The sequence below is a fragment of the Microtus oregoni genome, unplaced genomic scaffold (genome assembly GCF_018167655.1).
Source record: "Microtus oregoni isolate MIOR12 unplaced genomic scaffold, Mior012 000037F_ref0000500, whole genome shotgun sequence".
NCBI lineage: Eukaryota > Metazoa > Chordata > Mammalia > Rodentia > Cricetidae > Microtus > Microtus oregoni.
Window position 1 is genome coordinate 23,284,157 of NW_024543096.1, and position 13,019 is coordinate 23,297,175.

A 13,019-nucleotide genomic window follows, 5' to 3' on the forward strand; every position below is an offset into this window, starting at 1 on the left:
AGATAGTGTACATACAAACAAGCAGGAACATGCATACACACACAAATACAAATAGATTTAAATTAAAAAAAATTTTAAATGTACTGGTAGAATTTACAACTTAAATCTATCACCACTTCTATGCTCTCCCCATCCTATAATATTATAACATAATAATATTTCCTTATGCTTATATCATCTTATACCTTCCTCTGCCCGAGTTCTCCCTTTTACACGTTATCTTATCCCAAAGGCTAAGAAGTGGTCCTTCACATCCTCATTGCAGACTCGTGTCATGTCTTCACTGGGGTTCCTATCTACTTCTAGTCCCAGGTTGTACAATGTCCCCTTTTCTGTAGACATTCCTGCTGGTTTAGTCTTTCTAAAGCCACCTCTTCTTAGGTTACCAGTATCTTCTGGATAGAGATATGCACCTCTTCTAGCATCTGAAGTCCTCTATTTTTCATATCCATCTACTTATCTATCTTCCTATCTATCTATCTATCTATCTATCTACCTATGTATCCATCCTTCCATTCATCCATCCATCCATCCATCTGTCCATCCATCTGTCTGTCTGTCCATCCATCCATCTATATATTCATCCGTCCGTCCGTCCGTCCGTCTGTCCATCCATCCATCCGTCTATTCGTCCATCCATCCATCCATCCATCCATCCCTCTATCTGTCTCATGTGTAGGAGGCAGTCAGAGGACAACTTGCAGGAGTTTGTCCTTTCCCTCTCCCTTGTGTTTGAACTTGGGTCATCGGGCTTGGTGGCAAGTACCTTTACTGACTGAACCATCTTGCCAGTCCATATCCAATTTCTCTACCTTGCCCACATTAGGCCTCGTCCCCATCCTGCATAATCCCTTCAGTTTCAATGAACTTTGTTTTTTTACCTGTATTGTGATGTGAGACACCCTTGGGCCCCAGCCCCTTGTCTGCCTTCAGTACCTAGCACAGTTCCTCATACTGAGCTCTCAGTCAGGTCCACAATAATGTAAAAGTTGTTTGTGGGGGAGTGTAGAAGTTTTCGAGTCCCTTCCTCAGTGGAAGTATGAGAGTCTCAGTTCTAAGTGTTGAAGCTGTCGGCACCACTAGTTTTCTCTTACCTGCACATTGTCCAGATGAAGTTAACCTGGAGCTATCTGCCCTCCTACCCTATCTGCATGGTTTCAAAGTGCCTTGGCAGGGTCTGAGATTGTCTCAGGTGTCCATACTTAGAATTTCCTAGAGTTAGGAAGGGACTGTGACATATTAACAGCTAAAGGAAGGCAACATGGGACCCGCCCATCTGAGTGGGGCTACTTGGGGCTGGTCTGCAAGCCCCTATTCGGTGACTCTGGCTAGAGGAGCGGATTTGTGTTTGAAAGAGCAAACAATCCCACTGTGACTCTCTAGCATGAAAATCCTGTGTAAGTCTAATTTAAAAATATTTTGTTAATATTCATATGTGCATTTGGTGTGTTTAGATCAAATCTGTCCCCATCTCTTCCCCTCCTGTTCTTCCCTTATTCCACTCTCCCATTGCCTTCCCTTTTCAACTCCATGTGCTCAAGCAACCCGCTCCGCTCTAATGCCCCGAGTCGAGTCTGTTTAGATCTATACATGCATGACTGTGGGGCCACCTCTGGGATCATGGTAGCTTCTCAGGGCCTGCATCCCTGAAGAAAACTGGCTCTTCCTCCCTCTGGCAGCTGCCAATTGCCGATGGCTTCTCACCTAAAAGTGGAACTTCATGGGTCCCTCCCCAGTGGTGTAGGATTCCTCTCTGTATGCTGTGGTTACCCATTGATTAATAAAGAACTGCATTGAACTTATAGCAGGGCAGAACTTAGCTAGGCAAGGAAAACTAACTGAATGCTGGGAGAAGGAAGGGTGGAGTCAGAGAGACAGACACCAGGACTTTACCTGGTAAGCCACTGCCATGTGGAGATAAACAGATTAATGGAGATGGGTTAAATTTATATGTAAGAGTTAGTCAATAGCCGGGCAGTGGTGGTGCATGCCTTTAATCCCAGCACTCGGGAGGCAGAGGCAGGCGGGTCTCTGAGTTCGAGACCAGCCTGGTCTACAGAGCTAGTTCCAGGACAGGTTCCAAAGCCACAGAGAAACCCTGTCTCGAAAAACCAAAAACAAACAAACAAACAAAAACAAACAAACAAAAAAAGAGTTAGCCAATAAAAAGCTAGAGCTAATGGGCCAAACAGTAATTTAAATAATATGGTTGCTTTGTGATTATTTTGGTTCTGGGTGGCCAGGGCAAACAAGTGACTTCTTTGCAACACCCCCATGCTGAGACTTGGAGTTGGTTTAATCTTGGCCTTGTGAGCTGTGACAGAGACATAGTCACAGACTGCATGTGAGAGCTGTGGTGGGCTCATGTGCGCATCTGTACCGTCATGTCCAGCAAATACTGTTTTCACTACAGAAATCTGCGCTCTCTCTTTCCACCGCTTCTGTGATAATCCCTGAGCCTTGGCGTGTGAGTGTGTGTGTGTGCGCGTGTGTGTGAGATATAGATGTCCCACTGAGAGATGAGCACTCCGGTCTCCTCTTCTCTGCACACAGCTAAATTTGAAGATAACCTACGGTGCAAGTTCTTCTGGAGGCCCAAAGGAGTGGAACTCTGCTTTGGTATTCAACACTACGCTGGACCGGTGAGAGGGGCAGGAGTTAGGGGACCCCAGAAGGACAAGAGATTTGTGTCCCTCGGAGGGATGCTCACTAAACTTCTGACATCCTCCCTTTTGATTCTGATCATAATTCCCAAGCGTCCTCAGTGGTACCGTGTACAGATGTGGTGGCCCATGCAGCTACCACGTGCTTCCTGCCTGAAGGCTGGCCCAGAGCTGACAGCTCTCTAGACAGGAAGCATACTGCAGCCTTTGCAGGGGTTCGTGGTAAATGTTCACACCCTGAAGTCATTGGGATGGAGTGCGGCTGACATAGGATGGTTGAGAACACTTTAGTGTCTCTGGACCACTGGAAGTGTCCAGCAAAAGGACGCAATCTCACCCACCCAGCTGTGTTTTTACCACATAAACTGGAACTCCCACTTTTCTTGTTCCATACTTCTGTCTCAATTCAAGTCCCTGAAGCTGATTGGTGACTAATTTAGAAAACTGTCCAGCCCATAGCTATCAGCTCACTGCTATGGTTCTCCCAGATAAAGCAACTGAATTGTGACAAACTCTTATGAGGTTTATTGAGGCCCTAGATCCAGAAAATGGCTGGGGCTCAACAAGAGGTATTTGGGATTGATTATTCCATTGATGTGTGATGTATCCAAATTATCTTCCATATCTATATCTTCAACTAAAAGTAAACTTGTCTCCTTCATCCCCTATGCCTCTGTCTTGTCCTCTTCCTCTTGCCTCTTTCCATCTTTTCCTCTTATGCATATTTTTCTACATGTACCTTTTTTTTTCTTCCTAGGATCTTTTCCTCTCTGGTTTGTGAATTCTTTGCTGAACTTATTCACTATTTTTCTTAGTTAAGGTTGCTATTGCTATGAAGAGACACCATGACTAAGGCAACTTTAAAAGAAATAATTTAATTGGGGGCTTGATTACAGTTTGGAGGGTATGCCCCATGACCACCATGGCAGAAAGTATGGTCACAGGCATAGAGGAAGAGAGAGACAGAGAGACACACAGAGAGATAGATAGGTAGATGATAGGTAGATAGATAGATAGATAGATAGATAGATAGATAGATAGATAGATAGAAAGACAGACAGACAGACTGGGCCTGGAATGGGTTTTTGAAACCTCAGAGCCCACCTCCAGTGACATACCTACTCTAACAAGGTTACACCTGCTAATCTGTCCCAGGTCACCAAAGTGAGAACCAAACTTGCAAGTGTATGAGTCTATGTGGGGCATCCTCATTCAAACCACCACACCACTCCAGTGATTTGTTGGTTATCCCTTAAGATACCTCTAAGTTGGATTCCCTCATTGCTGAGGACCAAGAACCATCTAGACTCTTTGAGTGATCACTCAGATTCCATGAGTACTTTGAGAGGCAGTGAGGCATGGCGGTCATGAGCTAAAAGCCCATCTGTCCCAGTATGATGATCACCGGACTCTTACCTCCTTCAGGCCTTTGCTGAGCTCCTGTTTACCTATCAGTAGAATGAGGATGGGAGTTTCACACGTGACACTCAGTATATTTTAAGAATTTCTCTGATGTGCTGTATCTTCAGTAGGGCCACTTTTCTTCAAAGATAACTGGACAAGAAGCCAAGATAAACTGACCTGTCAAAAGTACAACTCCTCCTTTTTATCTGGTGCTCTGTAACCAAAAGCCCAAGTGTAAGAGGATAGTTATAGCCAGCGTTGAACAATGGCTACTCAGACGACCTGCCAGGGTCACTAGCCGTAGTCACTTGCCTTAGTTAACTTGGATACTTTGCTGTGTTTTCCAGGTACTGTATGATGCTTCTGGGGTTCTTGAGAAAAACAGAGACACTCTCCCTGCTGATGTGGTTGTAGTCCTGAGGACGTCTGAGAACAAACTTCTTCAGCAACTGTTCTCAATCCCCTTGACCAAAACAGGTACCTGAGAGCCCCCAACAGTCTCAGTCCGGACACCTATGTGAGCCAGCATGGTGTCTTCTAGTCTAAATAATGTCTGCACCACCAATATCAAATTTGCCCCCTTTCAAGATTTATTTTGTTCTGTTTTATGTGTCTGTGTGTTTTGCTTACATGTATGCCTATGGACTGTGTGCATTCCTGGTGCCCACAGAGGTCCTAAGATCCCCTAGGAGTTATAGATGGTTGTGAGCTGCCATGTGGGTCCTGGGAACCAGACCTGGCTCCTCTGCAAGAGTAACAAGTGCTCTTAACCACTGAGCCATCTCTTCATCCCCACATTGAACTTCTTTAACCAGGGTCAGGGTTCAATCCAAGTTCAAGGAAAAAGCATGACTATTTCTTTTGTAAATTAATGCTGGAGAAGATTTGTACACACACCCACACACTTCCCACATATCTCTTAGACTTCTCATTTTCTCTGCCTCCTCTTAATTCTTCTCTTTAGAAAACTGTACATTATCTTTAGTTCACGCTAAGCACCCAGGGTAGACTTGGTTGGTAGAATTACTGAGACAATTCTTTCTATTTATGCAAGATTTCTCTTTGTGTAAGGGGCGTGGTGCACCAAAGGTCTTCTGTGCATGAGCCCCTCAGAGGCTGCCTGGTCCAGTTCCCACCCAAGTGTCAACCCTGTCGTTTTCCTAAGCAACCTGGCACACCCATGGCTTCCCTTGCTGGAAGTCAGCTGCTTAAACTGTCATTCTGTGGGCCCTCGTGCCAGGAAGCAGAATGCTAGGGCCCCAACGGGGAACTCCCAGCTCTTATCTGTCTCGCCAAGTGGATTCTCACCGGGTCAACTGCCTTTGATTTACCTGGGATCCAGCTGTCTGTCTGGGCTGGCATCTCAATCCCCCTCTCACAGTTCTGCTCTCAAGGGCTTTGGATTTTTGAGACTGTCTAGACACAGCTCTGGATGTGCTTTGCAAACAAGAGCAAGAGCTTTTTTAATCAGTCCTTCCCGCCTTCCTCCTAAAATCATTGGCACCGTGTTTCTCACCTGATACCTTTGCTAGGCAGAACAAACTAGCACCATGTCTGATTTGTAGCTGAATATATAATTGCAGAGCAATGAAAACCCTCTCTAGGGGAGAACGAAAAGCCAGTCTACAGCCTGTTCTTCATCTTAACTTGGTGGTGTAACATGCATCTATGGTACCCAGTGCCCATCAAATGTCTCTGCCAGCTTCCTCTATAGATGCTTCTTGGCTACAGTTGGAATTGATTCATTTGGACCCTTGGGATCCCTAGGGCAGGCGTGGGCAGAGCTGCCTGGCGTTTCTCTACTGGTTTCTAGGCAATGCTGCCGTTAGTAGCAGGGTGAATAGTCTCTGAAATAAAATCTATCTGGGGATCTCTGCAGCTGGCAACTGCGCTCTCCCATAAACATGAGTAACGACTTGTCAAATCTGTTTGGAATTTTGGAAATTTACCCTTTTAACCTTTGGCCAAAGAAAAACAAATTCATAGTGCTAAGCGCTAGGTGGATCTATGTAGAAAGCAAGGCTCCACAGGGAGCCTCCTGTTCTTCCCGAGTCACCCAAAAGCAGGAGGAAACCCAACAGAACCTTTCCTATTTCTTGTTCATTTTTAAATTATCTTCCAGAGGGCTTATGACTCAGTGGTCCTAAACCTTCTTAATGCTACGACCCTTTAATACAGTTCCTCGTGTTGTGGTGAGCAACTATTTTTGTTGCTACTTCATTACTGTAATTTTGCAACTGTTATTGATTGGAATGCAGATATCTGATATGTAGGATATCTGATATGCAACCTACAAAAGTGTTGTAACAGGCTTTTTCTTTTGGGCTCCCAACCAGCTCCCAAATCAAGATACAGAAACTTATTGGTTATGCATTTTCAGCCTTAACATGTGTTCATTTCTGGCTTTTTTTTTTCTTTAACTTAAATTAAAGTGTTTCTCTTTATCTACGTTTTGCTTTAGGGCTTTTTAACCTTTATTTCTGTATGTCCTACTCCATGACTGCAGGCTGGCGGCTGCCTGGCTTCCTGGCTCCAGGCATGGCCTTTTTTTTCTTGTTCTCTCATCTTCTTCTCTCCAGCCTAAATTCTTCATACTATTTATTTTCCCTGACTGCCAGCCCCACCTATCCTTTTCCTGCCTAGCTATTGGCCACTCAGCTTCATATTAGACTAATCAGATGCCTTAGGCAGGCAAGGTGAAACAGCAACACACCTTTACAAAACTAAACAAATGTAGCACACCTTTAAACAGTTAAAATGATATTCCACAGCATAAACAAATGTAACACATATTTGCCTAGTTAAAGAAATAGTCCACAACAGTTGCGATCCATACATTGAGAACCACTATTGTATCTTTTTCTGAATTTTGCCTGGAAATAGAACTATACCTCATCTGGGAGTAACAAAAGTTGGGGAAAAAAACACTAGAAACAGATGTGATGTCCTGGCAAGCTTCTCTGAAGTTTTGTATTCTTGAATTTGGTACTATGTTGCTAATTTCATTTATAATCATAAGCTCATTTTTCTTCATATTTTGAATATTACTAAGAAGCTGCACATAGCCGGGCAGTGGTGGTGCACACCTTTAATCTCAGCACTCAGGAGGCAGAAGCAGGGGGATCTCTGTGAGTCTGAGGCCAGCCTGGTCTACAGAGCGAGTTCTAGGACAGCTAGGGCTGTTGAATTAAGAAACTCTGTCTAGAAAACAAAACAAAACCAAAAACAAGAAAAGAAGCTACACATATAAATAAGCATAATAAAACTAACAGGCAAGAGACTGTTTGCTTTCTGGACTTACTTAAGCAAAAGCGCACTCAGCAGACAGGAGAAGTCTGCTAACAAGGTGCTTGTTGAGACAACAGGAGGCTACAGCGGAGCTAGTATAGTGTTATAAGAGAAACAACTTTTGTGTGCCTTCGCTTTCTATCTGGAATTGGGCCCCAATTTATTACCTTATAATAATAATTGTACTCAGACCTCCATTCAAAAGTGATGAGGTGTCCTGCATTGAATGAAATGGTTCAGTGGTTAAGAGCACTTACTGCTCTTGTAGAAGAAACAAATTCTATTCCCAGCCCAATATGGTGGCTCAGAATTGCCTATAATGCCGGTCCCAGGAGATCTAAACGTTAATAAGCTTTTAAAATCTGAAACATCCATGCCTATCTATTGTCTGTCTGTCTGTCTATCTCTCATTGTAGCCTTTGAAAGGAATCCTCCTGTTTTCACTGAAATTGAAAGCATTTGTTTCACATGCCTGCTTGTCTCTTTGGAGGGGAAAGAAGTAGTTATGCCTTGCTGCTTGAGACAAATAAAGCCCCAGTTATTCTGGCAAAATAATACCAGTGCTTAAAAACCCACTATTTGGGTCATTTTTATTTACCCTGCTTCAAAATTTAAATAAGTGACTCAGAGATTAAGGCTGCTTACTGCTCTTGAAGAGGAACCAGGTTCCATTCCTAGCACCCATGCGGTGGCTCAAAACTGTCTATAATTCCAGTCCCAGGAGATCTGATGCCCTCTTCTGACCTCCACAGGCACCAGGCACACCCATAGTGCACATACATACACACAGGCAAAGCACACACCCATATAAAATAAAGTGAGTAGTTTTTATATATAGCAACAAACATACACATGGCTCCCTAAACAGTACTGGCCATGCGCGGATACCCTGGCTCCCATCACAGTGGTGGGCACCTGGACGCTTGCTTCATCGTCGTCAATATGTCTTGCACACTCCTCAACGTGTGTTCTATTTCACAGTAGTCTGGGATTTTGCCAAAAGCTAAGAAAAGCCCCTCAAAATTCAAAGGAAAACTTTAATTTCTTTATCAAAGAATTCCTTTCAGCTAAGTTCCGCTTTCCTAGGAGCTAGACTGATGCTGTCCTTTGCTTCCAAAGTGAGGCCTCAGAGGGCCCCAGGCTGGCTTTCTTGCCCTTTCAAGGGAGCCTCCTCCCTGGTTGCCAGGTAACACTTCCTTCATTAGTGGATAGAGAAAGGATGCATTGGCTTAGCTTCCTATCAAAGTTGAAAAGATAAACGCAGGGCTCCGTGTACAACTTTGTAGCCTCCAATGACTATATGAATATCAGAGATAACAAACCCACAAAGAGAAAAGATGGATTTTTTTTTCTTACAGTATTAGAGGCTTCAGTGTAAGATCATTTGACTCTGCTGGTTTGGGACTGGGGAATCAAATCATTGCAGGTGTACCTGGTGGAGCAAATTTGCCTTTGTCCTGAGAGAGAAAAGAAGACCAAGTTTCTATCAGCTTCTTTAGGGACACACCTCCAGGGATCAGAAGGCCTCTCACTGGTCCCTGCCTCTTAGAGCTTGCATCACCTGCCAGTAGTTGCCAGGGCTGGAGACCATGCTTCCCTTGGGGAGACGTTACATAATCCAAGCTGCTACAGTAACCACATGTGAAATCTGAGACAGTAACCACGTAGCTTTCGCCCACTGCCTACTTCAACTGTGCTGTCCAATAGACTACTAAAGAGATGACTGAGCACACAGAATGCGATTGTGAGACCTAGGGTGGTCAGGAAGCAGGGTCACTCCTGGCTTCCCTAGCATCAGCCTTGTCTGGTGGAAAAGATGCCTGTGTTGAGGGATGTTCTCATTCCAAGGTTCCCAGTCACCATTGGGGAAACAGAGGCAGGCACAATCAGCATGGATTCTCTTGCTTTTGGCATGCTAACATGACCATGCTTTGGTCTGCAGATAGGCCATTTCAGATGTGGAAATATCTCCATTGTAACATTGTAACTCCTTCCTGTTGATAGACCTCTAAGGTAGTTCATGGGTAAAATTTTGATAGGGCTGCAGAAATACATTCTAACCTTTCAGTTGGGACTCTCAAGTTGAAGGATGCAGGCAGAAGAACTTAAAAGGAAAGATATTCAAACGCAGTATCCGGGCATGCTTTCCCATTTGGAAAATGTCCTGTTGTCTGCTAGTAAACTGGGGGAAAGTGCAAAAGGCTTGGGGGAGGGAGAGGAGGTTTAGAAAGAACTTGAAAGACTTCTATCTACATTTGATCATAAACTCTGATATTCAAATAGTAGTTTGGGGTTTTAAAGGAGTTAAGAACTTGGGGAAAACTGGAAGAGGAAAAAAAGTAAACGAGAGGGAACATTCTCTAACTTCAAATACTGGGCTAGCTTCAATGCCCAGAACTGAGTCCTGCCTCCATCACCTTCTGCCTGAGGTCACACATATTCCTCCTCAGAACTGGAGCTGTAATGAAATCCAATGTTCTCATTCTCTCTGCTTTCATTTCATTTCCAAGTGAAAGCAGAGAGGAATATTGTGGGTCACATAGAATGGAAAAGGTTGTAGGTTAAGAGGAAATCATGTCTTTAACTAAAAGAAGGTTTTCTGGGAAAGATTTTTTTGTCCCATTAAGAAAATAGAGAAAATCAGGCAGTCTGAGAACCATGACGCATCCCTCCTGAAGCCAGAGACAGTAAGCCTCAAGAGAGAGGAAGGTGAAGAAGGTGCCTCAGTAAACAAGACACAGCTACAAGCCTTCAACACAGAGGGAGGTGTGAGGAGCAAGCAGGATGGGAACTGGATGGCCGCTCTTAATCAGGCAGCCTTACAACTCTAGTCTGAATTGCTGGAGGCAGTCTGAGTGGTCCCTGGTCCAGGATGAAGGGGGGGGTGGGGGAGGACCAGCTGAAGGGATGGGTGGGGAAGGCCTGGCTGATGGGATGTGGGAAGGACTGGCTGATGGGAGGCATCATTCCACCCATCTCGCCACACACAGGCGCTGTCAGTTCACACTGCAGCGACTGAGAGGCAGGACTGGCTAGGTGACGGGCCTCCCATTCTCCCGGGCCACCTGGACAGGGAGCTACTTCAGGGATGGGTCATATAGGAGGTGGGTGATCACAGACAGGCAGACAGGGGCCTTCTGCCAGTTGGGGACTTGTGGTCAAATGACACAAATCTGGGTTGATTCTGTCACTTGGTGAGTCTGTCCACATTACAACTCCTGACATTACGCTGTGGAGAAGCTGGAGGGGGCAGTGCCCCAAGGCTGTCTTATAATGATCAGACTCACCAGAAAGAGGTCCCCGTGGGAGATGAGGGTCAAGTAAGGCAGAGGCTACTAGTCCTATAACTATCAGGAGATCCTTCCAGTACAAGCCTTGGGGGGATGGCGTCCTGTGTCAGGACAAGGGGACTGACAGAGTCAGTGACTTAGGAGTAACAGAAATAGTAAATGTTATTGCATGACTCTGTCGGATCACAGTGGACAATCAGAGCTGTGGTTAAGCACTTTGGTCTACATAGTCCTGCCATGCTGCCTTGTGTGAGCATGCTGCATGCCTCCCCTCTAAGACTGAGCTGCAGACTTGAGACAGCGGTATCCATTCCACGGATCTGCCTAGCATATAGCCGACACTCTTCATGTTACTTGGCAGATCCCATTCAGAGTGACTTTTGCTCCCCACTCCCCGCAACCACCACACCTTCCCTTCCTCCCCTGATTCTTGTGGCACTTCCTGGGGGAATTCCAGGTTGAGTGAGCATTTGACTACTCTGGAAGGCCAGTTGCTGGAGACAAGAGAAGAATGGCACCTCCTCCCAGCTGCTGGAGAGGAGCTGGCATGCTGAGGCTCCGGCACTCCACAGAGCTGTTTGTGAATGACATTTCCTGGTAGTCTTGAGAGTACTTGAAGTACATCAGAAATGAGCATGGGCTGTGATGTACCGCGCTGGCCGCCAGCCTGCCAGAGCCTGGGGTTTCTTTTAATAAGCTGTGAACTTCAGAAGGAATGCCACTCAAAACTCTATATTCCCAGTCTAGAGACAAGCGTGAGGCCCTCCAACACTCGCAGGGAAGGCAGATGTGACTAGAGTCACATCCTTCTGAAAGTGATTTGGAACCTCCCAGGGAGGAGAGCAGCATGGGGTCTTCCCTGGAGGCCAGGAAGCCCGAGAGTAAAGGAGAGGAGTGTCCTTTAGTAGACCCACGGCCTAGGGCTCCCCATGGCTGCATGTACCTGAGTATACACCCCAGATCAGTACTCAGGGTCTGCCTGGCCTGGGGCTTCAGAGGCCTGAGTCCCCTAGGGGTGCCAGCTTCCACGGGCTGGAGGAGAAGCAGAGTCCACGGCCACAGGAGAAACCCCACGCTCCCCTGGTTCTTCTTCTTCTTCTTTTTTTTTTTTTTATTGAGAAAAGGAAAAAAAAAGTTTCCCCCTCCTCCCAGCCTCCCATTTCCCTCCCCCTCCTCCCACCTTTTTCCCCCTCCCCCTACTCCTCTCCCCCTCCCTCTCCAGTCCAAAGAGCAGTCAGGGTTCCCTGCCCTGTGGAAAGTCCAAGGTCCTCCCCGCCTCCATCCATGTCTAGGAAGGTGAACATCCAAACTGGCTAGGCTCCCACAAAGCCAGAACATGAAGTAGGATCAAAACCCCGTGCCATTGTCCTTGGCTTCTCATCATCCCTCATTGTTCGCCATGTTCAGAGAGTCCGGTTTTATCCCATGCTTTTTCAGTCATAGTCCAGCTGGCCTTGGTGAGCTCCCAATAGATCAGCCCCACTGTCTCAGTGGGTGGGTGCACCCCTCGTGGTCCTGACTTCCTTGCTCATCTTCTCCCTCCTTCCGCTCCTCATTGGGACCTTGGGAGCTCAGTCCAGTGCTCCAGTGTGGGTCTCTGTCTCTATCTCCATCCATCACCAGATGAAGGTTCTATGATGATATGCAAGATATTCTCAGTATTGCTATAGGATAGGGTCGTTTCAGGTTCCCTATCCTCATCTGTCCAAGGAACTAACTGGGCGATGGCCTTGGGCTCCTGGGAGCCACTCTAGGTTCAAGTCTCTTGCCAGCCTAAGGTGGCTCCCTTAACTAAGAATTGTGCTTCCGTGCTCCCCTATCCAGCCTTCCTTTATCCCAATCATCCTGTTTCCCCAAGTTCCCCCCATCCTCCCCTTCTCACTTTTCTCTCCCCATCTCCCCTTACCCCCAACCCAACCCACCCCCACCCCTGGTTCTTTCTCCACTTGTTAATGGCGTTCAGTCCTTGCCCATCAAGATCTGGTCTTCATTAGATTCCACAAGGCCAAGTGTGTGGTGTGGCAGGGTGAAGAAAGTAAACCTTGGAACTCTCCATGCTCCCCCACCTCCATGCCTTTAGGCCTTGCTTTCTCTTCTCCAGCTCAAATATAGCACTTTCAACGTCTCTCTCCTCTTTAAGTTCGGTATGCAGTCTCTCCCACCCTGTCAGCTAGGTTTGGAGAGCAGCTCTCTAGCTGTGGATCCATGAGTCAGTATCTGGCCCCAGCTTCCACAGATACTGAGGGGGCTTTGTACGGAGAAAGGCTTCCAGAGAGAAGGGACCCCTACCGATCTCTAGCCCAAGTGCCGCTCGAGTCCCAGAGCCTTGAAACGTCTCTTGGTTTTCCCTAGAGCAGAGTGATGCATGTTTTAT

At 46.2% G+C, this 13,019-nt stretch overlaps 1 protein-coding gene across 1 annotated transcript in view; it reads left to right on the forward strand.

The window, feature by feature from the left end:
* The window catches only part of Myo3b (myosin IIIB), a 288,989-nt gene that overhangs the window by 145,599 nt on the left and 130,371 nt on the right, over positions 1 to 13,019 (forward strand). The window contains exons 20-21 of the mRNA XM_041631591.1: positions 2,554 to 2,642; positions 4,415 to 4,544. Coding sequence (XP_041487525.1) covers positions 2,554 to 2,642; positions 4,415 to 4,544 — 219 coding nt within the window. The remainder of the gene's footprint in view (positions 1 to 2,553; positions 2,643 to 4,414; positions 4,545 to 13,019) is intronic.